Source organism: Protopterus annectens, chromosome 13.part0, assembly GCF_019279795.1.
Source record: "Protopterus annectens isolate FY-2018-M chromosome 13.part0, PAN1.0, whole genome shotgun sequence".
NCBI classification, from domain to species: domain Eukaryota; kingdom Metazoa; phylum Chordata; order Ceratodontiformes; family Protopteridae; genus Protopterus; species Protopterus annectens.
In genome coordinates, this window is record NC_056747.1 from 448,488,243 (window position 1) to 448,513,745 (window position 25,503).

The window sequence follows — 25,503 nt, forward strand, 5'->3', positions numbered from 1 at the left end:
AACTGCATGCAGGATTCAGAGTCTGTCTTCACCTGTGTACTCTACAAGGGAGGAATGACATCTCATTTCCTCGAGTCTGTTACCCTCACAATTGCACCTTACTGTTTACTTGCCTCTTGTCATAGCTGTCGTACTCGTGCTGTGTTGCATTACTGGCTGATAATCTCTGTCCATACTTTTTCTTTCTCAGATTTTCTTGGATCCTTTCTGCTGATCTTCCACAGTTTGCAGTTATTTTATTAAATGCCATGTGTAATCTAGCTACCTGTATGTGAATTTATCAGATCTGGTTATGTGGTGGTCTTCCCTTTCCATGGCTGTTAAATCAATATGTTATCATTAGCAAGCACATTTGTTGATAACTGAAGTGAAACTACTGAAAAAGGGGTAGAATTATGTCTAACTTTCTGGCTTCTGGTTAAGAAATAGTACGAAATGCTTATCTGATAACTACGTGATTTGCTGGTATTGGAATTAATGGAATAACTCCTGTCATCTGCAGTAGATATATGTGCACACACCCAACAGTTGCTAACATTTAGTCGTTGCATAGATGTATAAGGCAGCAGATAAAGTATTTAATTTAGTATGCCAGTTTTGGGGTTCTTTGCTCAATTTTAACCAAATCTCTTGCTGATTTTTGTTAAATGCTTATCTCTGATTAAAAAAAAAAGTGCTCATTACTTGCAGTTCCAGTGGCTCTGGACAACAAGAGGAAATGCAGTAAATAAGAACCTCATTAGCCTTCACAATACTAAGTCCATATGAATATTGAGCAGGAGCTGAAGGGAGGTTTCAAAAGCTGCAAGTACAGATGATAGATTGTCCTTCTGTAGTCCATATAAAATCAATTCAAACAACCTCCATCCTGAACTTTCTGCCGCCTCTAACTCCACAAGTAACACTCACTCGCCTTATTCATTACCGCAGTCTTGAGCCGATTTCTAGTCATTGTTCATTTAAGATAATATTCATGAATTATTAATTTTCACTTCCGATTGTGATGCTATAGAAAATATTATTGACTAAAGAAGAGTCGTTAAGTTTTATCTCTGACCAGGTTGATGTTACTGAATCATTGGATTTAATTTCTGGACACAATCAAAATGGTGCTGAAGAAGCACTAGGCTTCACTTCCTGATACAGTGACTTCCCTGTTTTTTTTTTTTGTCTGGTGCCATTTGCGATTGGTTCTGTTGCTTGGAAAAAGTGACATTAATGATATCTCATCAGCGTTCATCATTAGAGAGGGCTTTCTAGATGTCCAACACATGGATCCAAGTGCGTAATCCTTCACATCTAATAGCAGTAGTGGTAAAAATCTGGAAGGTTTCTTTCCATTTTGGCTGAAGTGAATGTCTTCTTGTTTAATGAAAATGGTATCCCCGGATTGCAGGTCATGCTGCAAAGCTGAGATATATTGTTTCTGGGCTTTTTAGGACCTTTTTTATGGTGATGCTGCAGGACAAAAAGGAGATGCTTGCAATAAATAAATAAATAAATTAAAAAAAAAAAAGATTCATCGACATTTTGTAACTTCATATTTGTAGGTACTGGAGTAGCAAGTATTCTCATGGATCCCCCTATGAAAATTTAATGAGGGGAAAATTTTCTAGTACACTAACCAAAACTAGGGACAATGCCTCTGGCCACTTAAGACCAGTTTCCTCACATAACTTTGCAAGTCTAGCTTTTACTGTTTGATTCATTATTTCAACAGTTCCTGAAGCTTGGTGTCTGTGTTGGCAGTAGTTCTGCACATTTGTTTAAAGTTTTAGTTACCTGTTGTATCACTTGACTAGTGAAATATGTGCCTTCGTCAGACTGGATGCAACAAGGAACACCAAATGTTTGTGTCTATGGAAGTTCAGTAAAATTCTACTGTATACTACAGAAGAGCCCCAGTGGCCTTTACAGAGATATTGGAACACATTGTATTCTAAACAAACAAGACATCTGTTTACAAAATGCTGAATAACATCTGAAATTTGAGGGTCATTGCTATCATTCAAAGTTTGCTTTATTAATCCATTTTCCCCAAAATTAAAAGGCAAATGGTAAGTTCAAACTTGCTGGGGTAAAAAAAAAAAAAAAACAGAAGGGGCTACCAGCCTCCCAGCCAGGTGGTGCCAGAGTAGATCCACAGAGTGGCTGCAGCAATCACGGATCCACCTTAACCATTTTGAGTCATCAGTCTGTTCTTGAAAAGATAGTTCCTGTAAAGACCAGGTGTGTTAGTTTCATGTGATTGCTGCAAAAGTGAAGCATGGACAGGATAAGGAAATGCATCTCGTCTGGCTGCCTTATCTGCAAAATTTCCTTGTAAAATGTATGAATCATCAGTCTTCTGTTTGGCACATTTAACTACAACAACCTTCATTGGCAATAATAGTGCATTCTAGTTCATGAACAAAAACAACATTTTTAGTAACAGTCCCTGCGGATATCAAATTCCCTGTTTCCTAAAATAATGATTTACCCTATAAGCATAGCATGAATATGTAAAAATTGTCACTGTTTTTTTATTTGCTAATTTACATGATTCATTGGTGGCTACAAGTTCAGCTGCTTGAGCAGATTAATTTCCATTTAATTGTCCAATCAGAAGAATTTTATTCTGTGTACACACAGAAAAGGCTGTTACTAATGTACTGTCTTCACTCTGTATACAGAATCGGTCAACAAAAAGAAGTAATTTATTAATGAATTGTCTTTTAAATCAGACTTAGGAAGCACATAGTTAACTACAAAAACACAGTTGTGTGGTTCTCCATCTGTGGTAGGAATTAGAGAGGCAGGGTTAAGAGGTGTTTAAAAGAAGGATTGTTAACTAAAGACAATTTATATTTAGACGGTCACCTAGCAGATACATATTGCATTCTGGTTTTCAATAACAGTGCTTCTACAGAGTGCAGAACTGTCAGAAAAGTGTTGTGCCCTAGAGTAAGATGTACTGTCATTTTTACCTAGTGCACCATTTTGCCCACTACCCTAAGGCAGTGAAGAGGGCTGCTGCTACAGGATCAAGATTTGTACTAAAATAAGCAGCGGGTCTAGAACCATCAATTCTGCATTGAGCTATTAATCCTAATGCTACTTTATTCCTTTCAAAACAAATTGGCAATGCTTTTTTGAGTAATTTGGCAATCCAAGAGCAGGAAGGTTTAAATGTGAAGTTTTTTAATTGAAAAAAAGGTTGATTGTGATGTTCCTGCCATGGCAGGGGCTCAGGAGTATACTTATTTAATAATGCTAACAATGGCTTCACTACTTCTTTATAGTTAGAAATTCATTGTCAAGAACAACCTGTCAGTCCCAGGAAAGCCCATAACTGTTTGTGTTGTGGGGCGTGGTGCAACTTTTGTGTAGCAGTAATGAATGAGAGTAGAATTTGTCTAGAACATTCTGAAATAAGATGTCCTAAATGTTGAACTTCTGATTTCTATAACTGTAATTTTCCATTATTAACCTTGAATCCTAACTCTACTGATTTGGTTAAAAGAAAGTACATTGCCTACAGTTGTGGTAAGAACTTGAAACTAAAAGCAAATCATTTGCTTACTATATTAAAGCAGACCCACACAGGAACTTGATTTTGCCCAACTATTTTTTCATGTTTGTAGAGAAAAGAGTAGGTGATTCTGCACATTGTTGTGGTAATCTTGTCCATGTATATTGTTGTCCTCTATATGTAAATGCATTCAGGTACTGTCTATCTCAGTGTATGGGGTAGAGAAGAAGGCAGAAGAAATATCTGTCACTGAAAAGGTGGTAGTGCTCAGTGGAATTGAACTTAGTATTGTGGTAGGATTAGGCACTAGAAGAAGAGTCGGCCTACTTCTGCATTAACTTTTTGTTAGTCTTGTACAAATCTGTTTTTTTTTTTTTTCTGGTTTCTTAACTGGTAATATAGATATGTTACACAAGCTTCAAGTTGGGATGATTGTCTTTGTTGAAGCAATGCAGAAATTACAGGATTGATTCCTTTCTCTGCTTTTGTTTGCAACATGTACTGAACTACTATAGGCAGATGCCCATAAGGTTTTAAAACTACCTTTACTGGCTTGGAATCTTTTATTAGCCCTACCTCATAATCTTGGGTAGTCCAAAGCTGAGGAGGGGCAGTCTCTAGCTCCTCCAAATCAGCAACATCTGTGGTCTGTTCTGATGTCAGCACTGGGAAGAGAGTACCTTCATCTGTAAAACCTTGGTTGAATATGGACCCAAAGGAGCGGGTTAATTTGGAATGTCAAGAAAAACTCATCTGGAGTGCAATAAATAATGCATCACAATTTACAAAACACATCTCTGCCCAGAAAGTTTAATGGGGCAGTGTTTCATGCACTAAAGGCATGTTGTTCTTTTAGCAGACCATTTTGAATATGAATAGGCTTTGTCTGTAGATAATACAGAAGGACTCGCACATCTTGAACTATTTTCATAGATTGTGGGAGATGTTCTGCATGTTACAAAGTGTTGTAGTTGCTCCTGTGCTCACAAGAAAGGGAAGAGAAGAGGTTCATACTGAAATATTAACAAACGGACCTTGCAACTGGTACCAAAGGAAATAGCTGTAGTTTCTGTTCATGGCTTTCCTAATGGACTTGTTGCCACACTGGTGGCTACCAAGCAGCACTCCAAGTTGGAGGGTGTCTTTCTGCTTGCTGCAAATTTTGGACATTTTCTCTTGGAGGGATGTAGTTCTCTGTGTGGAAAGTGAGCATTCATTATACCAGTGTCCAATTTGCCACAGTTAAAGCAGGGACTAATGTACTTTTTGCATTGTTGGACTTGTGGTGATGTAGGACAGTATAAGTTTTGCTGTCACTGTTCTGGGTCTTTTCTTCCTCTATGACCCCCCCCCCCCATCCCTGCAAATCAGTTTGTTGTTCGTTTTCTTCTCTATGTTGTCTGTCACATGTTGTGGTTGGTTAATTTCATGAATGCTTAAACAGGGCCAATTTAAGCAACCCTTTTTAATCTGTGTTTGAATTGGTGGTAAATAAGCCTTCTACAAAAGCTGCTGACAACTCCCTGGCTACCGCTCCCTCTGTTGGTTATGAATGCACAGAAAAAGCTTCAAATGCATCTGTCATATGTTGCAAATATTCATCAATGGATTCATTCTCTTTTTGTATGATTGCTGTAATTCCTGCCCAGTTAGGCATTGGGGGCATGCCTTAGTGATTGCTTTTTGTCTCAAGTGGTCAAAAAGCGTCATCTGTATGTTTTGGAATTTTGTTACCTATAGCTGATTTTTGTCATATTTTTCTAAAAGTTTCAGGGGTGTTGAGGCTTTCAAAGCTACTCTTTAAGTCTTGCAACTTTACATGTCCTTAGATTCTGGTGAATTTAGATGAATGTGTTTGAACTGCGGCAAAAGAATCTATGAATGTGTGAAAATCTACTGCAACCCATGGGCATACTACCCTTATGGTAGTTTTGCTATGCGGGCAGCTGCAAGATTAGGTACTGATTTGACTACTAGGTGGTTTATTGGTAGTTTAAGCATCTATGGAAGAGTTAAAATCATTTGTTTCCTCTACAATCTGTTTAGAGGGTGGATTTCACTGATAATTCTTCTTCGCCAATGATCATTTGGAACTGTGTGACAAACTTCTTGATTCCTTTTTAAAGTGTTTGCCTTTGGAGGGTTGCTTTTGTTGCTGAATCTTTTAAATTTGTGTTTTGTATTAGCTGCATGCTTGTGTTAATGGTGTAACTGATTACCCTTGTTGGCTATTCTCATTAGCATTTGATCGGAAGGTGGAATGGCAGGTTGTTGTCATTATTGTCAAACTCTAGTATTGTAATCTGATCCGTGGAGATAGATAGAAATAATGGAGGTAACTTGGGATGTTTCAGGGGAAGTAGTAGATGGATTATCAACATTTCATTTCACCACCTGCCCTAGCAGAGAGGGAGGACTGTTGGCTTCATAAGAAGCAGAATGATCATATGGTGGAGAGTGGACTGAACAAATCCGAGGCCAGTCATCATGAAAAGAATCAGGTTGATTAAGTTTTATTTTTTCTGACTGTTGTAGAGGATAGAAACCCCAGATAGTGAATATCATGAATATCTCTTCTCTGCATTTTGTAACATATTTACTGTCCTATTCACTGCCTGCAGGTGTCTTCAATCTATCTGAAATATATTTTAAGTTTCTAATTACAGATTACATTTCCTTATTCTGAGATTATTCTTGTCAGTCATTAAAGGCTGACCAACAAGATGCAGGTACTTTATTTTCTTTCTGTTTTTTAAGATTTTCTAAAATAACCTTGTCAAAAGTTCCTCCCATTGGGAGCTGCAGTGCACTACGATGTTTAGCTCTGACCATTTTACCAAGTAATTACAACTGTCTCGACCATATTTGTTAAGCATATGGCTGGCTGGAGTCCCAAACTCTCGCTCTTTTACTATACCGACATCCATACCCATTGTATTATTTAAAACAGTACTATTACCCACTCGCATGGCAAAAGAGATAAATGTGCAACTGTGATTAAAAACCCACTCTCATAGTACTAAAGAAACCTTTCTGTCCCCTGTTTTGTCTTTTTTGATTAAACACCACTCTCGTACATTTCAAGGAAACTTTGTCCTTGTTATTTTACAATTAAACCCTGCTCTCATTCAATCAAGAAAACGTTATCCTTGTTAGTTAGCCACAACTCTCATGCGGTTTTCCTGCTCACATACAATTTAACCCACTCTCATACAATTGTATTTATCACAGAATTTATTAGTAAAAGCTTACCTGCAGAGATCCCAGTCTCTGCTGAAGATGAAATAATATAGTTGTGTATTGACACACCAGAAATTCATCAGACAGCAAACCTTTCAGAAATGGGCCAAGAGCTGCAGCAATTCACAAATGGATGAAAAATGTGGTATTTTATGGCACCAAGCTGTTATAGTACAGAATAACGTTTGACAACACAGTTCAGCAGAGGAGAATAGTCTCCCATTGCAAAGAACACATATATGGGAGACAAAGCAATCAGGGTTTTGTCTTCCAGAAGAAATTTTATTCTCAAGTATAGTAAATTGCGCCTATTAAACTGTGGCCACTGGCCTATTAAAAGCTGAACACCTTTGCATAATTTTTTCTAGCTAAGAATCAGCTGACCTTTTATCCATGCTTTTCCATATCAGGCACAGCTTCCAAGTTCCATGTTGGAATTTTCTATGCTGGCAGCCTGGCAATATCCATGTTGACAGTATTCATTTTGGCAGGAAATGGATCATCAAAATCAAACTAAAACTACCAGGAATCCATCTTGAAATAGAAGGAATTCCAAAAGAGAATATTCAGTAAACATTTTCCCTTCTTTTGCACTTCTCCCTTCACACCTACTTCTCTGTTAATCCTCATACTGCTTACTAATATTTCTGCTGGAGTATTTGCTCTTGTCATGCAATTACTGTACCTTTTTTTAAATATATATACTGTGTATTAAACAATGTATTTACTTAATGGGAATATTGAATGTGACATCCTTTTAAGTCTTTATGTGCATGCCCATGTTGATTAAATCACTGTTGTCACTTTCTTTTAACAAACATAGTTTGTACTACCTTAATGTTCTTAACTGTGTCCCACAATTTGTATCTACATAAATCCTGTACTGCATTTCCAATGTGCTTTGCTGGGTCTTCTGTGTAAAAGGGGCACTTTCGTTACCAATCCGTTTACCCCGTCACCAGCAGGCAGTCTGCCAAAGTTACAAATGACAAGACCTTTTCTTTACATAAATAATTTCTAGTTTATGGCATTCAAAAACTCTTTCCAGCATGCACTGTAAACGTATCTTCTTGACCATACCATGGATGGAAGTAAGAAAGGCAAGGTATTTGAGGTATTTTAACATCTTCCTCTGTCTCCGCAAGATTCATCTTGATGAGGATCCAGCTTGCCAAGCACGGCTGGTGGGAAGTCTCCCCAACTCAAAAAATGTAATGTGTTTTTTTTGCAGGGTGGTGCGCTAGCACACTCCTACATCCCAAACTCTGTATGTCTAGTACACAGTGGCATCAGCATGAAGAAAGAGAGAATTCTATGAAAACAAATTAGTCACTGCCAGTGCACACTTAGAAACATCACCAGCAGGGATTTTCTAAGGGAAATTGCAACTATGTTCAACTTAGCCAGATAAAATATTGCCCAGTCTGCACTCTTAAGCTATGTGCCATTCCTGTACTAAAACACTTGAGACCATATAGAGGATTGTGACTTCGCAAAGACCCTGTCCCCCAGCTTCTGCAAGCCCTCACACCCAGGTTCCTAACTGTAAGGTTGGCACATCCTAAATGTAAAAATGCCATTTTTGATCATATGTAGGGGGTGGTGATAATGTTTAACAACATAATGCACAGTGAAGTAGAGTATTCCTTTTAGCACGAACTGATCCATATACTCAATGTATGTGTGTTTTTCTTTTTGTCCCTATGTTTTCATTATAGCTAGAGGAAGATGAGAAATTCAATGAGTTTTTGGCTGTCCACAAACATCGGACCCAAGCTCCCACCTGGGCAAATGACACCCTAGCAGCAGAGGGGCAAAAGAGACAGCAGAAGCAGCGGGCAGATGATTATTTGAACTTCGATTCTGATGAATCAGAAGATCTAAGTGAGGATGAGGAATCAGAAGGAAGTGCAAAAGAAGAAGAGACTGATGATAAGGAAACAAAAAGTAAGATTGCCTTCTTTTGGCTTCACATGTTTAAATTGTTTATATCAGCAGAAGTTTGTGTCCATGTGTACTTCAGTGTGTGTTTGTGTGTGTGTAGTATATTTATATATCCAAATTGTTGTTCTTTTGGCTTTTCCCAGTTAGGGGTGGCCACAGTGGAAATTCGGTCCGCTAATGATTGGCAGCAGATTTTTACAGTGCTGAAGTGCTAGCTCGGCACCCAAACTTCAACAAAGAGACGCCCATTTACGCGTGTCTTTCGAAGGCCACTCGACCGCAGGGAGGACATGCAGACTCCACACACAAGGCACTCCAGCCGAGAATCGAACGTGAGAACCTCCAAATAGCTTTCTAAAAATACATGTACCTTATTGGTTCAAATGTCAGGAACATCAGGCCGTTAATTTTACATATGGCACAATACAAAAAACGGACAACTCTTGAAAGCATTCCACTGTAAGGCTTCCCAGCAGCTCTCCATAATCCTATTAGTAAACTATCAGAGCATACTGCTATACTTTTAAAACAGTTTTGTCAATTGTGAACATTTTTGACAGATTGCATTATCCAAAATGTAGAACAAAAAAAAAGCCAGGAGTTTCAGGATTGTTAAACAGTGTGTAAATAATACCACTTTTGTGCGGGTCTCTCTCTCTCTCGGTCTCTCTCTCTCTCTCTCTCTCTCTCTGTGTCTCCATTGCCATAAAGTACATTTTAGTTATTGCACAGTGTTGCTTATTACAACAGAATAGTGTTACACTACTAGTGTGTTTAGTCTCACAATTTGCAAAGCAGAATGTTACATCTCCAAACAGGTAAGTATTACAGTGCCAAATAGCTTTCTGGACTTGTTTTAAAATGCACATTCACATGTGCACTCACACACACTTATGTAAAGATTTGCTTTCAGATGCACACATTCACTTACCTACTAAAAAGTACAGTATATAAATATTCCACTCTAGATAGATAAGGAAATGGACTACATTTTTGGAAAAAAAATCACAAAAAAAACTATATCATCTTTTAAAATTACCAAACATACTGTAAGACAGTAGGATGGTGCAGCAGTTTGCATTGTCACCTCATAGCAAGAGGTTCTCCAGTTCATTTCTTGGCTGGGGAGCCTTTTGTGCAGAGTCTGAATGTTCTCCCTGCATTTGTGTGGGTTTCCTCTGAGTGCTCCTGTTTCCTCCCACGTTACAAAGACATGCGTCTGGAATGTTTCTCCCTGGGCCTCTGCTGAAAATTTTCTCATTCCAAGTCAGACTTTCCCATTAAACAAATAAGTAAAATAAAATAAATAAGAAAACTCGACCAAAACCAAGCTGAGAGGCATTTGGTGAGTGCAGTAATGCCTTCTGTGGTGGGCATTTTAAGGAAATAAGCGTTGTAGGGTTGGGAGAACTTTGATCATCACATCTGTGAACTTTCCATTATTTCTCTGTAATTCCCACCCTGTCAGGCATTACTGCTTACGTGTATGTACATGTGTTTCTGTATCCATTGTGGCATATTTTTGGAAATATTAACCTAAACTCACAAATTTTAATCACACACAGCCAGTTTGGACAACAGTTTAATGTATTTTTATATTCTTTTTACTTGATTTCAGCCATGTATGTCATACTTTTTTTTTTTATCCAACAACAGTTCATACATCTGGCATATTAGTAAACATGGACACGTATGCTTTCAGATATCAGCAGTGTCTCATTTTTTAACCAAAGGAAAATTCAGGATATGCGTTTTTTAATCACATGAAATGCAGTACCACATAATAACCTGCCTTCAGTCCAGTTACATAAATTGTACCAGACAGTTTTATAATTTGTTGGTTGATTCATAGTATTTGAAGAAATGCCCATCTTAATTGTCAGGTTTTGTAGTACCTGTCATGTGTACCCAGTCATAGACAGGATCAGTTGCCCACCCTGCTTCTGGAGTCAGTTTCCTTTCATAGCTATAGGTTTTCCTTTGTCATCTTCATAACTTCATCTTTTAGCCACACTTGTCTATTGGCTCTTTTACCAGCAGAGTATTCTAACATTAGGACGTATTATTTGCTTTATTGCATTATTTTCTGTCACAAATTGTATGGCAAGCCACTACAAAGAAATATCAGACCACACAGTTCCAAGGCCTCTGCTACCTGTGAGACCTATCTGAAAGGGCTTAGTGCAGTGGGCATTTTTGACTATGCCACATAGTCCTTTGTTCATACTTTTGCTAAACACTACAGATTTGACCTTTATCTCTAGGTCTAGAGTTGTATTTGCATCTGCTATCTTGAAGGGCATTCTGTTCTAATTCATAGTCCAGCCACCCCATCCTGTATAGGGGACTGCCTTTTGCAATCTTCCTTGAAGATGTGACTGTAACAGTAGTCCACACTAAGAGCATAATACCTTTCTGTAACTGGTTTACTGCAGCAGTAGACAACTGGGTATGTTCAATGTTTTCATGCAGGTCCCCTCTATTTTTCTGGCAACTTAGAGCCAGGGTGAGTTTTCATCTCACTTCCCCCCAAGACTCTGTCCCTCCTCTGTGTTTTTTTTTATGCTTTCTCCTTGGTCAAATCCCTCATGAAGACTGGAACTCTCTGGGACTCAGATGTGCAACTCTGGGAAATTTTCCTGCCTCCTCAGCATTTTCTGTCCTAACACTGACCCTTGGAGAGACAAAGAACTGAAGATAGTGTGGACAAATGTCACCTGTTTATCAGGTTCTTAAAAACATCTGTGTTAAGGTGACATCAGCCCAGGTAAGGGGGATGGATACTCAACTCTGAATCTGCCTGTATGTAATTTCTCAGCCTGTGACAGAATTCCTTATGACTGCAGCAGCATCTACACTTGAGCATATACTGTTAAGATAGGTTGGTTGCACAACTGTGCACTGTGTGTTTGGGGAAGTCAAAACCTGATCAGCTGGCTCTTATTTACATGTAATCTCTTGTTTTTCAGCAGAGTGGTGCAGAATAAAATGCTGATAGGGTTGTAGTTATGTTGTGGTTGGATAGCTTGAAATTGAATGAGAGGCAGGTACAAAGCAGGTAGGTGTGCAAGATCAGTTTATAAAGCAGTGTAAGTTGCAAGCAGTGCACATCAGAGATTGTTTCTAAACCTTGCATTGTTCATTGCGTGGAGTTCGTATTTGTAGGCAGATGTAGAATACATTTGTATGCCTACTGCAGAAACTATTATTGCAAGGAAGGGGCACAGAATTTTTATGTGATGCTAATACTAACTGGGATATGGTCTAAAATTCTGGCAGTTTAAACCAAGTCTGATGTCCACTATTTATGAAGAGACTGAACTCTGGCACCGCATAGGGGTTGAGAATGCAGTGCTATAAAATATGTTATTCATTAGGAATTTGTGGGACAGAACTGGTGACCGTCTTAATCAAGCTTTATTTATCGCCTCAAGGAAAACAATGCACTAGTATTAGGATGTGGGAAGGAGTCTTAACTACAGGAACATAAGGTGGAAGCGTTGTCTCATTAGTGTAAATCCCCATCTAGGTAATTTACTTGCACTGTGGCGTCCTTAGTTGAATAAGACTAAAGGTAATCATTTTGCAGTATTTTATGTGTAGGATGATCCCATGTTAGAATGCCAGATTTCATAAAAGACAGTAGAAGTTCCCCAATGCCCTTAATGTTCCCTAGTCACTATGAATACCACCTCGGCTCTCCCTGTAAAGAGGACACTAGCCTACTGGGTCTAACCAAGTCAGCAAAGCTTAAGTAAATAAAAATCAAATGCTGTAAATTAATTTCTAGCAACAGAATTGTTGAACCTCAGAGTTAGGGATAATGCATCTGCCAATGGAGTGCAAATCCTTCCTGAAAAAAATGCAAGAGAAAGTGTCAGAATTCACATTTTGTTAGAATCATGGAATATTTTGAAGTGTCAGGACTTTCATTATTATGTCCATACTTTTTTTAGGGAGACACAAATTGTTACCCTTTATGAATACCTGAACCATTTGCATGTTAGTTCTGTATTGCCATTAAAATTCTGGTGTTTTAAGTGATACGCTGCTGCTCTAGTTAAATATCAAGGTTTGGGCACCCAATTTGCAAATTCCCCTGTGCCCTAGTCTACTGGTTAACTTGGAAAGCAGACAATATATATTATTCAGCAGTCTTTTAGATGGCGTTTCTTTTTGTTTATTTTCACAGCAAACAGGCCACGCAAACAGGTAAGTACTGCTCTGAAGAAAGATCTTTCAGACATGCAATATCTAAGGTCTAAAATTGTCAAGGAGTCCAAGAAGGAGGAGGAGGAACGTTCAACGGCGGAAAGTGATGAAGATTTGGAAAGCAGTATGGAAGATGATGAAAAACTGCAGAGGCAAGGAGTGACTAAATCAGCACAGACACATACTGACAGTGACTATGAGAGTGAAGAAATAGAGGGTGGAGGAGGAGAGGTCAAAAAGCAAGGACTGTTGTCCAAGGGCAAGAAGAAGATGAACACACCCAAGCAGGTGTGTCTTTGAAAATACGTACTTTACTTTGAAACATTTAATTTCTGTGTAATGCATTATTTGTATTGTTTAATGCAGTACTTTGCTTTTTTTGAGTACAATTTTGATCGTAATTCACTGAAACTGATATGACCTTATTAATTTCTGTAATCTTTTTGCTGTGGAATTTGTTTTATTTTTGAGAGGAGCAGGCTCGAATTGCCCTTTTTCCACCTATCATTTGTCAGACTAACTTGAGTCTTCTCCACACTTATCTGTTGTGCCCCATATGACTGATCCTTGACATACATCAAGACTCACTCAGAGGTAGTGGGAAGCAAGCTGCTGTCATATTTGAAATTGGGGATTTTATAGGTTTTATAGGTTTTAATCTATGCAGTCCTTACCCCTTCCCAAGCAATAGAGTGCTATCACCATAAAAAGCATCCACATCAGACTTCATGAAAACATGCCAGCCCTCACGTGCTTCTTGACTACACTGATGTAGTGTAGATTCGGGTCTGTATTACATAAACGAATGATCAAACTGTGTCGAGTATGTTGTACTCGACATTTTGATTGTTCGTTCATGTAATATAGACCCATAGATTCATGTTGACACATTCATAGCTTTCTTAGCAAATTCCGAAACTCAGAATCCAGTTTACTAAAACTACCATCAGTGAACCTTGGAGCAAATATTTTTGCAGGAGACAAGCACTCCTCCTCCCCCAGAAGTTGTATATACCTTCTTCGAGACTGTACAACAATGGAGAACGGAAAAAACTTCACTATCACTGAAAGTTTTTCATCAAATTTGATTTGAGGTTTGCCATTTGCTTACAGTGCTGTCACTCTATTGACAGGTGCCACTGTAGATGTCATTCCTTAATCACTGTTTAACTATTCCTAAAGGTAGGGATGCCCTGCCTAGGATAGCTATATGTACGGCCAGCATGCTAAAGCCTGGGTCCTTCCAAGCTCTATATGTCAGGCGTATGTCCTGTAAAGTGCATAAGCAATGTATGAGTGCCAGATCCTCAGAGAACAACTTTGCTGCCAGTCCGACTGCAGCATTTTAAATTCAGTCTGCAGGCTGTACATCTTGTTCAGTTGTCTGAGCCTGGGATAGATAGGGACCCCATTGGAAACTGCCCCCCCCAATTGTGTTATTGTAGGTACATGTCATCCAGAAAACGAGACTGTGAGAAGGAGATTTCCCATAAAGATGTACATGAGAAGTGCTTTTTTTGTTTAGGTGTGGATCACAGCTTGATATTTGCCAGGCCTTTGTTCCCAAGACCTTGTGTAGTTGGCTTTCTTCACTTTCTGTTTATTTAGAGAATCTGTGATTAAAATGACTTAACTAAGTGAACATGACTTTTAAATCTACCTGCTGGGATTTCCAACCACCTTCAAAAAAGAAGTTGAAGTTACGACTCTGCTAGACGTTTCTTTAGGGTTAGATGAAGAGACAGAGGAACTTCTGGATATGATGTCTGCCACCCCCGTCATGACCTCATTGGAGGCTGACACTGAGCATGGCATTCGCAGTCCCTTGAGGCTGTGCTGCCATCTGTTGGGGGTAAGAATGGGGAACTGCGGCTGGTAATTTCTGAAGGATCTAGGGTCATTCCACAGATATTTGTGAGGGAAGAAGTACCAGGTTCCCCTCTAGAGGTAAGACAGAGTTCAGAACCTCCTAACTTTGTTAGGGCTGATGCTCCTGTAAAAAAGAAATATAAAACAAAGCATGTGGTTTCTGTTGCTAAAGACCTCTATAAGGAGAGGTAAAATTTCACCCAAGTTATTTTTAAAGCCCTTATGGCTTTGAAGCCTCCTCATTGTTACTCATTTCCTTTTCATGTTTTCCATCTACTTCCATTCCCTCTTAACAGCCCTAGGAATTCTGATTCCTCTGATTATGATGACAACATGGGTTCTGGGGATGAATCTTTGGCTTATTTCTCCCAGATTCACTCGCTTCTTGCTTTGTCTGATGAGGATGGTACACTTTACCCTGATTTCCCAGTTGAAAAAGATTTCTTTTGGGAAAACCATTACTAAAACAATTGAACATTTTTGTTACAGATTTCTGACATCTAAAAACAATGATATTGCCTCTTACAAATGGATTCCCCAGATTTTCTGCAGTTCTAGACACTTATTTTGCTTTTCAAGCCACTGAATCTTCACCTCCAGGTTTCTAGAAAACACAAGTTCTATAAGGTTAGTGAGGCCCAGAAGTTTTTGTACAAGAATCTCTCATGAGACCCTTCTTTGATTTCCCTCTCAAATGACAAGCCTACTTAAGTTTCTGCCTTCTTCTAACCTGTCATCTTCAGACAAAGGTAGTAGAGCCATGGATATGTATGTTAAGAAGCTGTATACCTCTGATACCTTAGCTTTTAGGGCCGTAAATTACCAGATAAAAATGATGTGCTTGCCCTTCTTGCCAAACTGGGGATTGTGTTAGCTGACATTCCTGAGTCTGATTCTAAAATTTAAGCTCTTTCTTTTGCTGAATTCTTCTTTGCAAGTAGCTCGTCATTCCATCAAATGCAGTTATGATATCTCTGATGCTTCATCTAGGTTGTCTGCGTCAGAATAGCCTTGGCTTCAGCTTCAGTTCCTTCCATAGTATGTGAAGACAAAACTGTTAGATTCTGTTTTAGATACCTAAAATCTGTTTGACTGTGCTGTTGCAGATCTCTTAGTCTTTGCAAGACCAAGGGAAGAGTCATTCAAGACCTTAAAGAATTTTTTTCCCACCTTTTCCTAAATATCAGAGGAATTACCCTTGTAAAGCAGGTTCTTTTGTGCATAAGCATCCTAAGCAGCTGTTAAAGGGTAAAACCCCATCCTAGAGCACTTTTTTTTCAGGATTCCTTTCTGGACAAGTCAGCATCTGTTTGACAATCATCTTCCTGTTCCTTCAACTAGATCCTTCTTTCATAAAGGATACCTTTGTCCTTTTCCCATTTGACAACAGATTCATGGGTTCTATGTGCAAGTCCCAATGGTTATTTCATATTGTAGAAGTCCCTTCTTCCCTTTTCAGGGATTCCTCAACCCCCTCCTTCCCAATTGCCTCATTTTCCTACTCTTATTTGGGACCTCCTGGCTCAAGATGCTGTTCAGCCAGTGCCTTCTTGCCAGAGGGGCAAGGGGTCCCACTGCAGGATGATTTTGGTTCTCAGGAAGGAGGGCTGTTGGAAACTAGACCTTTTCTTTTTAAAACACCTTTCTGAAAGTTCCTTCTTTCAAAATTTTGACTCTGCAGTCTCTTATGTTCTTTATAGTCAGTGTTGCAGTACTGATTCTTGAGTATTTTTGCCATGCAGAAACCATTAACTAGCCAAATTTCCAGAGTCTTTCCATCATCCCTAGCCACCTGATGTTTGAGGACTGACTTCCAGATGTCAGGGTACAAGAAAGGCATAGTCAGTGTGATCTTCATTTCTTTCTAGTCATGCAGTCTGATGCACTTCTTTGTGTGTACAATGCACTTGGAATCCGTCGGCCGTCTTGCTTTTTCCATAGTTTCTGCAATCTACCAGTCATGCATATACCCGTCTGGGGATTTTACTCTTCTAATTAATGTTTAAAAAGATTAGTAACTGCTTGAAGTGTGGGAAGCAAATCCTGCATAAACATTTTCAGTCTTTCTGTCTGTTCTGTTTGCGACTCAACACAACATCTCTAGTTATCTTGATCATGCTAAATTTTGAGCAAAGACTCTTGAAAGCAGGATTGAAGTCTTAGCAGCAGGTGTGGAGTCCTTGGTTTTGGTTCCTTCAATGTATTTGCAATCTCTGGCTTCAACCACTATCATTCCTAAAAACTGCAAAGACAAAAAAAAAAAAAAAACAAATACAAGGAAAAATGCTCTGAAGATATTGCCAGCCCTTCAGCCCATGCCAATACGTTAACCAGTGATTCAGGTGAGGTGCCTTCGCTGCCTCCTGGTCTGGCAAATGCTAGGCCTGAGCCCTCTGGTGTGACCCTTTGGAGGCCACTATGGCTTCACGCCTTTTGTTCACTTCTTCCACAACATCGGAGTCTGCCAGGTCTGTGGTCACACTGTAAGCTTTCAGCTTCTGATGCAAAGTCTTCCTCTTCCAAGATAAGATGTTTTACTTGGCAAAATACTTGAGCTTTCTGCCAAAGCAGAAAATCTCAGCAAGGGAATTTCTGAGGATCTTGGGTTACATGGCATCCTGCATACCCATGATTCCCTTGATGGAGCTACACATGAGAAAGATTCAGTGGTTCCTGAAAAATACTTGAGAATAGCATTCTCCACCCCTAGAAACTGTTGTGCCTCATTTACCATCCATACGGATGAGCTGCTGTGGTGGAAAAACACTATCCTACAGAATTTAGGTGTGAATGTCTCTGTGTCAGAGGCAGACAAGGCAATCACCACTAACAGTTTAGACATAGCCTGAGGAGCTCACCTAAGGATCAGTAAGTTCCTTTTGCTAGACTCCTTGTGAGGAAATTTGCAGTGTCTGAAGTCAGTTTGGGAACAGCAGTTGTCACTCTGTAGACTTTCCCATTCCTCTGTTGTGTTACCTAAGGAAGGAATTTCTTTAGTGGCTAAGGAAGGAATTTCTTTAGTGGATCAGAAGGGTCTCTCAAAATTCAGATATTTCCTTTCAGGTTCCTTTCCCCCACTCAGGAGATTTGGACCTAGCCTAGGATGCTTGTTCCAATCGCATCACAGTTTAGGAGGTCAGGCCTCCACAGGAGGTAAAAAAAGGCATATCAACATCAAAGAAATAAAAACTTTTATCCCAGCTGTTCAGTCTGTGCATTACCTTTAGACTACTGGCGACACCACTGTCATGCGGTACGTAAAATGGATGTCTGAAATAAATGAGCTTGGAAGGTGAGACAAAGATCACTTCCCCTAGTTTCAATGCATTTATCTGTCTCGGACCTCCAACAGGTCTTGACCACCCACCCCCACTCCAGGCTATCCCTGATCCGTAGATTTCCTTGGCTGAGGGCTTTCTCCAGGCCTTGCAGAACCTGCAGCTAATATCTGATCCCTTTGTATCTGGACTCCCCTCTAGTAAAAAGAATACCTCTTCAAGAGAGTGACCCCTAAACAGTGATTCCTTTCTGAGTGAGGAGGAGGAATTGGATGATTATTCACACAGTTCCTCCTCTTACCATAAAATGCTTAGATAGGAAATGCTATTTGATATGTCACCCACAGAAGTTGTTTCATTTTGGGATGCTGCGTATAGGATGATTTTAGTTCAAATGGGAAGCCATGAGGTCTCACATACCCCCCAAAAAAGTATTTTGCCCTATTGAATCTGGATGCCCCTAAACCTCTGGATATTCTTGTTATTTTGGGTTCTGCAGAGGATGTATTTGAAGTCCAAATTTAAGGGACTAGGCACTTGGACACCTGCTGCTAGAAACCTGGTAAGTTCCATAAGTTCATTTACAAGAACGTTGTGGCAGATCCAGCAGTGGTGTCAGTGGATCCATACTCTCTCAAATAAGAATGAAGGAGTGCTAGACTGATACATAAAGATTTTATACACAGCTGCTGCTCTGGTATTCTTTAAAGTCTTCACGTCATAGACACACAGGGTACAGAGCTTGATTCTGATCTTAACCTATTGGCTAGGCTTAAAATGGCCCTTCAGGGCAGATAGCCCAGTATTCACCTATAAACCTGTAAAATGTCAGACAAGCATGACCAAGTGCCAAATTGGTCTCTTGGACCAAATCGAGGAGGAGCTTAGGAGGTGTTTTGAGTGCAGAATTGCTTGAATTCACCCAGACTTTGTCAGGTGGACAAACACTAATAAGTATGGTTATGATGCTGTCGATACAGCAGCTATGGGTTCACTTATATAGAAGACAAGCTTGGCTGAGGCTGCAACCCCAGCAGATACAAATACAGCCCTTCAATGCAGAAAGAGCTGCTGTTTGGAAGCCCAACTAGTGAAGCATTTAAAAAAAAATGGAGAAAAGGTACTAGACTATGCAGTGTGTTTAACAACATTTTAATCCCGCCATGCCAAAGTATAAGGAACTACCCTGGAAACCTTGTCTTTAACTATTACATGCAAGGCAAACATAAATCAGTGAAAGATAAAAAAGACTAGTATTTAGTAAAGAAATGACAGTGAGACTTAAATCTTTATGGATCACAAAGGTCTTCCCCCAGCAGGTAGCATCCCTGACTACATGTCTTCCAACCACCCCTTCTCAAACCAGCCCCACCCTTTCCTCTTCTCCAAGCATGGTTATAGTTGGAAGGGTTACCCAGAGCCTGAGAAACCTTGGGTGTATACAAAGGAAGTGTGTTAAAATCATTTCTTAGGGTTACAAACTTCAGTTCATAAGGAAACCAAAGTTGATGGGTATCAGCCCTGTGAAAAACACATCAGGTGCATTTGATGTTTTCTATCTTCAACCTCCAGTCTCATCTGAAATATAATTCTACCTATATAACATCCATATTATGTGTAGCCCCTTCCTCTAACCCCTTTTTCCCACTGCCTCTTATTTCCAACCTCCCTACCTCTCTCCTATTCATGATTCTTAAACCCCTCCTGTATTACCTCCACTCATCTCCACAGTTTACTTCTATACTATACTCTGTAAAGCCTTACTGCTAAACTACTGTTTAATCTTGACTGTAATGTAAATATTGTAAATAGTGTTTTCCATACCCTGTTAGAATATGATGTGTAATCTGTACACAAAACTGCTACTTTCTGTACTCTAATGGAGCTTTTCTCCCCAGGTCACTGCTGAAAAAGGGCTTTCTGCCCAGCCAGACTAACCCGGTCAACAGATGTAAAATAAATAATAAAATTTCCCGATTCTCCCGAAGCTTCTTTTACTAGGAGTAGTAGAACCTGTTCCCAGCAAGGAAAAAAGCCCTACTCGAGACTAATGCTCTGTAAGGAAGGGCAAAGGTGAGCCATCTTGGAACTTTCAAAAAATACTCTCAAAGTTCCCAAATTTAAAATATTGAAAGTACATGCTCTTCCCTGTTCCTCAGGCCATGGTAGTCACTTTGGATCGTAGTGGTGATTGTCTTCACATTCCCATTCACAAAGACGTGTACTTCTTCGTGATCAAGACGGGGAGGTGGGGGGGGGGCTTTGATAGCCAATTTAACTATTTACCTTTGGATTGGCAGTTATACCCAGGGTTTTTACAAAGTGCTGGTGTAAATAAGTTTACTGCAGAATAAAGGGCATCCATATTTACTCTTTTCCCACAGGAGAGGGTGGACAGGATTCCTCATTTCACTGTGGATAACTTCCATAATTTCAGGTTTTCCTTCAACATCCCCATGGCAACGTAACGTTTTACCCCATCCAAGAGCATGATATTCCTTGGAGTAGGTGTGCACTTGGTGGTATTCTTCCATGAGTTAGAACAGGAAATGTCTCCGATTTGAGGTACATGATTTGTTCTACCCTGATTATATCTGGGCAGAAATAAAAATGCCCACAAGAAAGCTTCAGTGGCACTTAAATTCCATTCGGCACCAATATTCTCAGTCCTGGGAGAGAGGAATGCCTGTCCTACTTTGCATATCCCAAGAAATTGAGTCACAGTACATTCAAGTAAGTCAGAACCTGGGGTTATCCTTCACCTAGTAACCTCACAATTAGGCCTTAGCAGCTGATACTGACCTGTCATGGTTTGAGTATTGTCAGAACCTCAAGGTCCAATGTCTGTGAGAAGCAACCTAAACAAAGAAACAAATGTTAGAGATAATGACCTTGGTGCAGGCATAAGAAGCCTTCAAACGGTTTTGAAAAAAGGTGTCCTGCAAGTGACTATGGACAATGCTATAGTGATGTGATATATCAGGAAGCAGAGATGAACTTGATCATACCCCTTGTACAAGCTGACCATGACTGCCTGGGAGATGGCATAGCGATCCTAGATGATCTTAAAGGCAGTCTACATCTCGTATGAATTTGGTGGTGGATGATCTATGCATTTCATTTTTAGACCCACTTAGGTATGCTGCACAGAAACTGTTTTCTTCAGCAGTGTAGTGTCCTGGAGATGAGACTGTTTGCAGACCTGAGTAACAAACAACTCAAGACATTCTGCACAAGAGCACCATGTAATGATATTTGGGTAGTAGATGACTTCTTCAAATGGACTAGTCCCTTCCTTTATGCATTACTTATGATTCTGCTACTCTACTGACCCAATAAGTATGAAAGGTGGGGCCATTGATGCTGTTGAAACCACCCTTTTGGCCCAAGCAGCCTTGGTTTTCCCTTCTCATGGAAATGTCTGGGGGGATTCATGTGCTTTACCTTCAAGTAGACCTCATATTCTAAAACATTGGAGTTCATATGCACCCCAACTCAGAGACTTTGCTGCTGACAACTTGGATGATTTCACTCTTGCTGTTCATATGCTAGTTTACATACTTAAGGCTAGGGGAGTATATCACTAAGTAGTTCTGGTTATCTAAATAGCTCTTGTATGTATGGTATATCACACGTATGCTCTCCATACAGGACGTAGGGCATAACAGTGACATATGGATGAAGTTGCTTAGAACTTCTTTACCACCAGTCCAAACGCCATCATTGCTCATTGGACTAAATGTCCTTTGCTGTGCTGAATACATAGCTGTCAGTTAAGTGCCCCGTTGGGGTCCTTTTTCCTTTTCTTTTGGGCTTGTTCTTTTTTTTGTTACCAAGAGTTTGTGTCATCCAAGAAGGGAAGAATGTCAGTGTGGGATGCAGATTCTCCCACAGGATCATCACAAACAGTGTCTTTTTTGTCTGGGTAGTTCTCACGACCATATGTCCTGTAGCATTTGTAAAGTATTTGTGCCTAATGCTCTTAGAAGCTGGAATCTTCTAACTCCACGGTACCAATAATTAAGAAGAAGGCCAAGAAATATTGTCCGGATTCTTTGGCTGTCGATCCTCCACCAGACATTTCTCTAAAGTGGGTGATAGCTCTCTAGGCCACCTGGTGTCTATGTTGGATTCCTCTGCCAGAAACCCAGTCAGAGGCTGGCATGAATCCTTTTACGTGTCTTCTAAGGCTTGCAGGCATCTGCTCTGGTTGTCAAGAGGGAAATGCGGTTGATTATCTCAGAGGGCCCTAGAGGGATTCCACAGATTCTGGTCAGGGAAGAGGTTCTGGGTACTCTTATTGAATCTCATCAAGGGTCAGAACCTCTGGTGTTTGTTAGGTCTGATGTCCCTACCAAGAAAAAGCAGAAGACTAAGCATACATCTGTATGCCCTGAGGATCCTCCGTGCGAATGGCTGGAGTTTACTCAAGGCCTGTTTAATGCCTTAGTGACCCTGAAGCCTCCCCAAATTGTTTCTTTTTCCTACTCCCCCTTGTACTTCAACTCCGTCCAAATGGACTAGGGAACCTGATTCCTTAGATGAGGATTCATAATCTGATGATGGGTCTTCGTCTTACTCTTTCCAGATGCCTTCACCTTTGGCTTATGGTTCTGATGAAGAAGAGTCCATTAGTCCTGAGATTCCTTTTGAGGAATTATTTTTTGGAGACAGTATAACTAGAATGATGGAATATTTTAAGTGGGATTATTCTCGTGTCTTGTTTCCAGAAAGAATATTATGATCTGCATCAGGTGGGCACTCCTAAACCTTCTGCAGTACCTTCTGTGTTGGCTGCTTTGTTAGACACTTTCTCACTGCTTCAAAGTCTCCAGATTCTCATCCTCCTGCTCCATAGGCTGTAAGGTTCCTGAGGATTGTCAGTTCTTACGTAAGTGTCCTCCTGCTGCCTCTGCTGTGGTGTTAGTTTCCTCTGACAAGCCTTCTAAACTTTTGCCCTATTCCAAGCTTCTCTTTCAGATAAGGATAGTAGAGCAATGCAGAGAATTGGTAAGAAAGTTTATACTGCTTCTACTTTGACCTTTAGAGCCATCAATTACCAGACCCACATGACCAAATATGCTCTGGCCTTGATTGCCCAGATTTGTCAGGTTATTTCTGACATCCCTGATTCTGAAGCAAAATCTTCTGCTTTATCTATTTTGGGTTCTACTTCTCAGGTGGCTCATCACTCTATCAAGTGTATCTAAGATTCTGCTGATGCATCTTGCAGAGCTGCTGCTTTTAGGTCTGTCATGAAGCATTATTCTTGGCTTCACCTGCAGTCTTTACCTGAAGACATTAAGGCCAACATGCTGGATGCTCCTTTGGATAATAAAAATCTCCTTGAGACTGCTGCCACTGATATGTTCAGGTCTCTTCAGTGAGCTTTGCAGGATCTTAAACATATTTTTCTGTCTCCTCTCCCTACATTCCAGAGGAACTATCCTATTTGGTCTGCTTTTGTTCGCAGACAGCCTTGTCAGGTCACCAAAGGCAGGAAGGGTGGTAGGTGAGCTCCTCCTGCTAAGTCTTCTCAGACTCCTGTGGGTCAGAACCCTCCTTTATCAGACAAGCTTGCTTCTCTTTGACATCTTTCCCCTCACCACCACCCCTCGGCCAGGTTCCCTTGTCTCTCTGGCTATCCCTGTGTCTTCTAAACTGGCATCTCATCACCTCGGATTCATGGGTTCTATCTAGCATCCATCAGGGTTACTTCATGGTGTGAAAGTCTCTCCCTCTTTTTTTTTAGGGATTCACCAACCTCCTCTGAAACAACTTCCTCATTTCACAGAGGTCCTTGGGTCCCTGGTGGACCAGGAAACTATTTAACTTGTCCTTTCATCACAAGTAGGAAAGGGATTTTACTCCAGGATGTTCCTGGTCCCTTGAAAGGGGGCAATTGGAGATGTATTCTCAATCTCACCTTACTCAACATGTTTTTCAAGGTTCCTTCTTTATGGATGCTTATTCTTCAAACCCTGTTTCCCCTTGTACTACCCCAGGCTTTTCTGGTACCCTTTGTTCTGAAGGATGCTTACCTTCATATTCCTATCAACCTTCTTTCCAGGAAGTTTTCACTTTTCTGTGTTTCTTCCTCTCATTTTAGTTCTGTGCTTTGCCCTTTGGCCTCTCTACTGTCCCAGGGGTATTCACAGAATGCTTAGCTCCTGTGATTGCCTTTTGCAGTCTCCAAGGCATTCAGATTGTTCTGTATCTAGATGTCCTTTTTGCTTCAGGTGCCTTCTTCCAGTTGCCTGTTACAGGATCTGGAGCTCACCATATCTTTCCTCCAAAGTCTGGAGTTCACTGTCAACTTTCAAAACTCAGTCCTGACTCCATCTCAGGATCATGTGTATCCGAGTTGCAGGATTCAGACAGTGCCAATGTTGGCTTGTCTTCCACCTATAAAAGTTCTTTACTTGACAACTTTCCTTCAGTTTCTTCTTCTTCTTCCTGCTATTCAAGCCAGAGAGTTTTTTTGAGTCCTAGGATTCATGGCTTTTTTTTTATTTCAGTGCTCCCGCTTGCCAGACTGCACATGCAGAAGCTTTAGTGGTACTTCAGGTCAGTTTGGTTTCAGCATTGCCACCCTCTGGATTTCGTTGTGCATCTCCTTCCTTGTGTAAAGGGTGAATTCCAGTGGTGGATTCAGCAGCTTTCCCTCAACCCAGGCCTGCCTTTTCAGCCTCCAGTTCCTTCTCAAGAACTGTCCACCAACTCTTCAGACATGGGGTGGGGGTCTTCCTGAGTTCATTTGAAAGTTCTAGGTTTTGGACCCCCATTAGAAGTCAGATTAAATCAACAAAAATATGAGAGCTCTGATTCTGGCTCTTCAGACATTTCACCCAATGCTCTGTTCAGGCCCTCTGAAGGTTTAAAGGAACACCACCACAGTAATGTGGTATGTCAACAAGCATGGGGGAACAAAGTCTTACCTTCTCTGCAGGTTGGTTCTTCAGACTTTGGATCTGGCTGTCAGTTATCAGTTAACTGTTCAGGCACTGTTTATTAATTCAGTTTACATTCTAGTGGCAGACACCTTAAGCAGGCCCAAAACACATGCTCACGAATGGATGCTTCACAAAGACATGTTTCTGGACATAGCCCATTGGTGGTGTATTCCTCAGGTACATATTTTTGCCTGCTCTCTGAACAGACAGCTCCCTCTTTTCTGTTCCAGACTGCCATGCCATGTGGCATGGAAAATGGATGCCCTTTCTCTCCCTTGTGAGAGGATGTTTCTCTATGCCTTCCCTCCTCTTCCCCTACTTCCAAAAGTCCAGCAGAAGATTCAGCTGGGCTCCCCAAAAATCTTGTTAGTGGCTCCTTTTTGGCCAAGACAGCACTGGTTCCCCCTCTTAATGCATCTGGCCAGGAACATCATCACAGGTTACCTCACTGGTTGGATCTCTTCACACAAGGGATCACTCATCATCCTCACGTGTC

General features: G+C 40.4%; 1 protein-coding gene across 1 annotated transcript in view; it reads left to right on the forward strand.

The window, feature by feature from the left end:
- Window positions 1-25,503, forward strand: part of RBM19 (RNA binding motif protein 19) — a 1,836,515-nt gene that overhangs the window by 585,820 nt on the left and 1,225,192 nt on the right. The window contains exons 5-6 of the mRNA XM_044054094.1: window positions 8,470-8,698; window positions 12,888-13,195. Of these exons, the coding sequence (XP_043910029.1) occupies window positions 8,470-8,698; window positions 12,888-13,195 (537 nt within the window). The remainder of the gene's footprint in view (window positions 1-8,469; window positions 8,699-12,887; window positions 13,196-25,503) is intronic.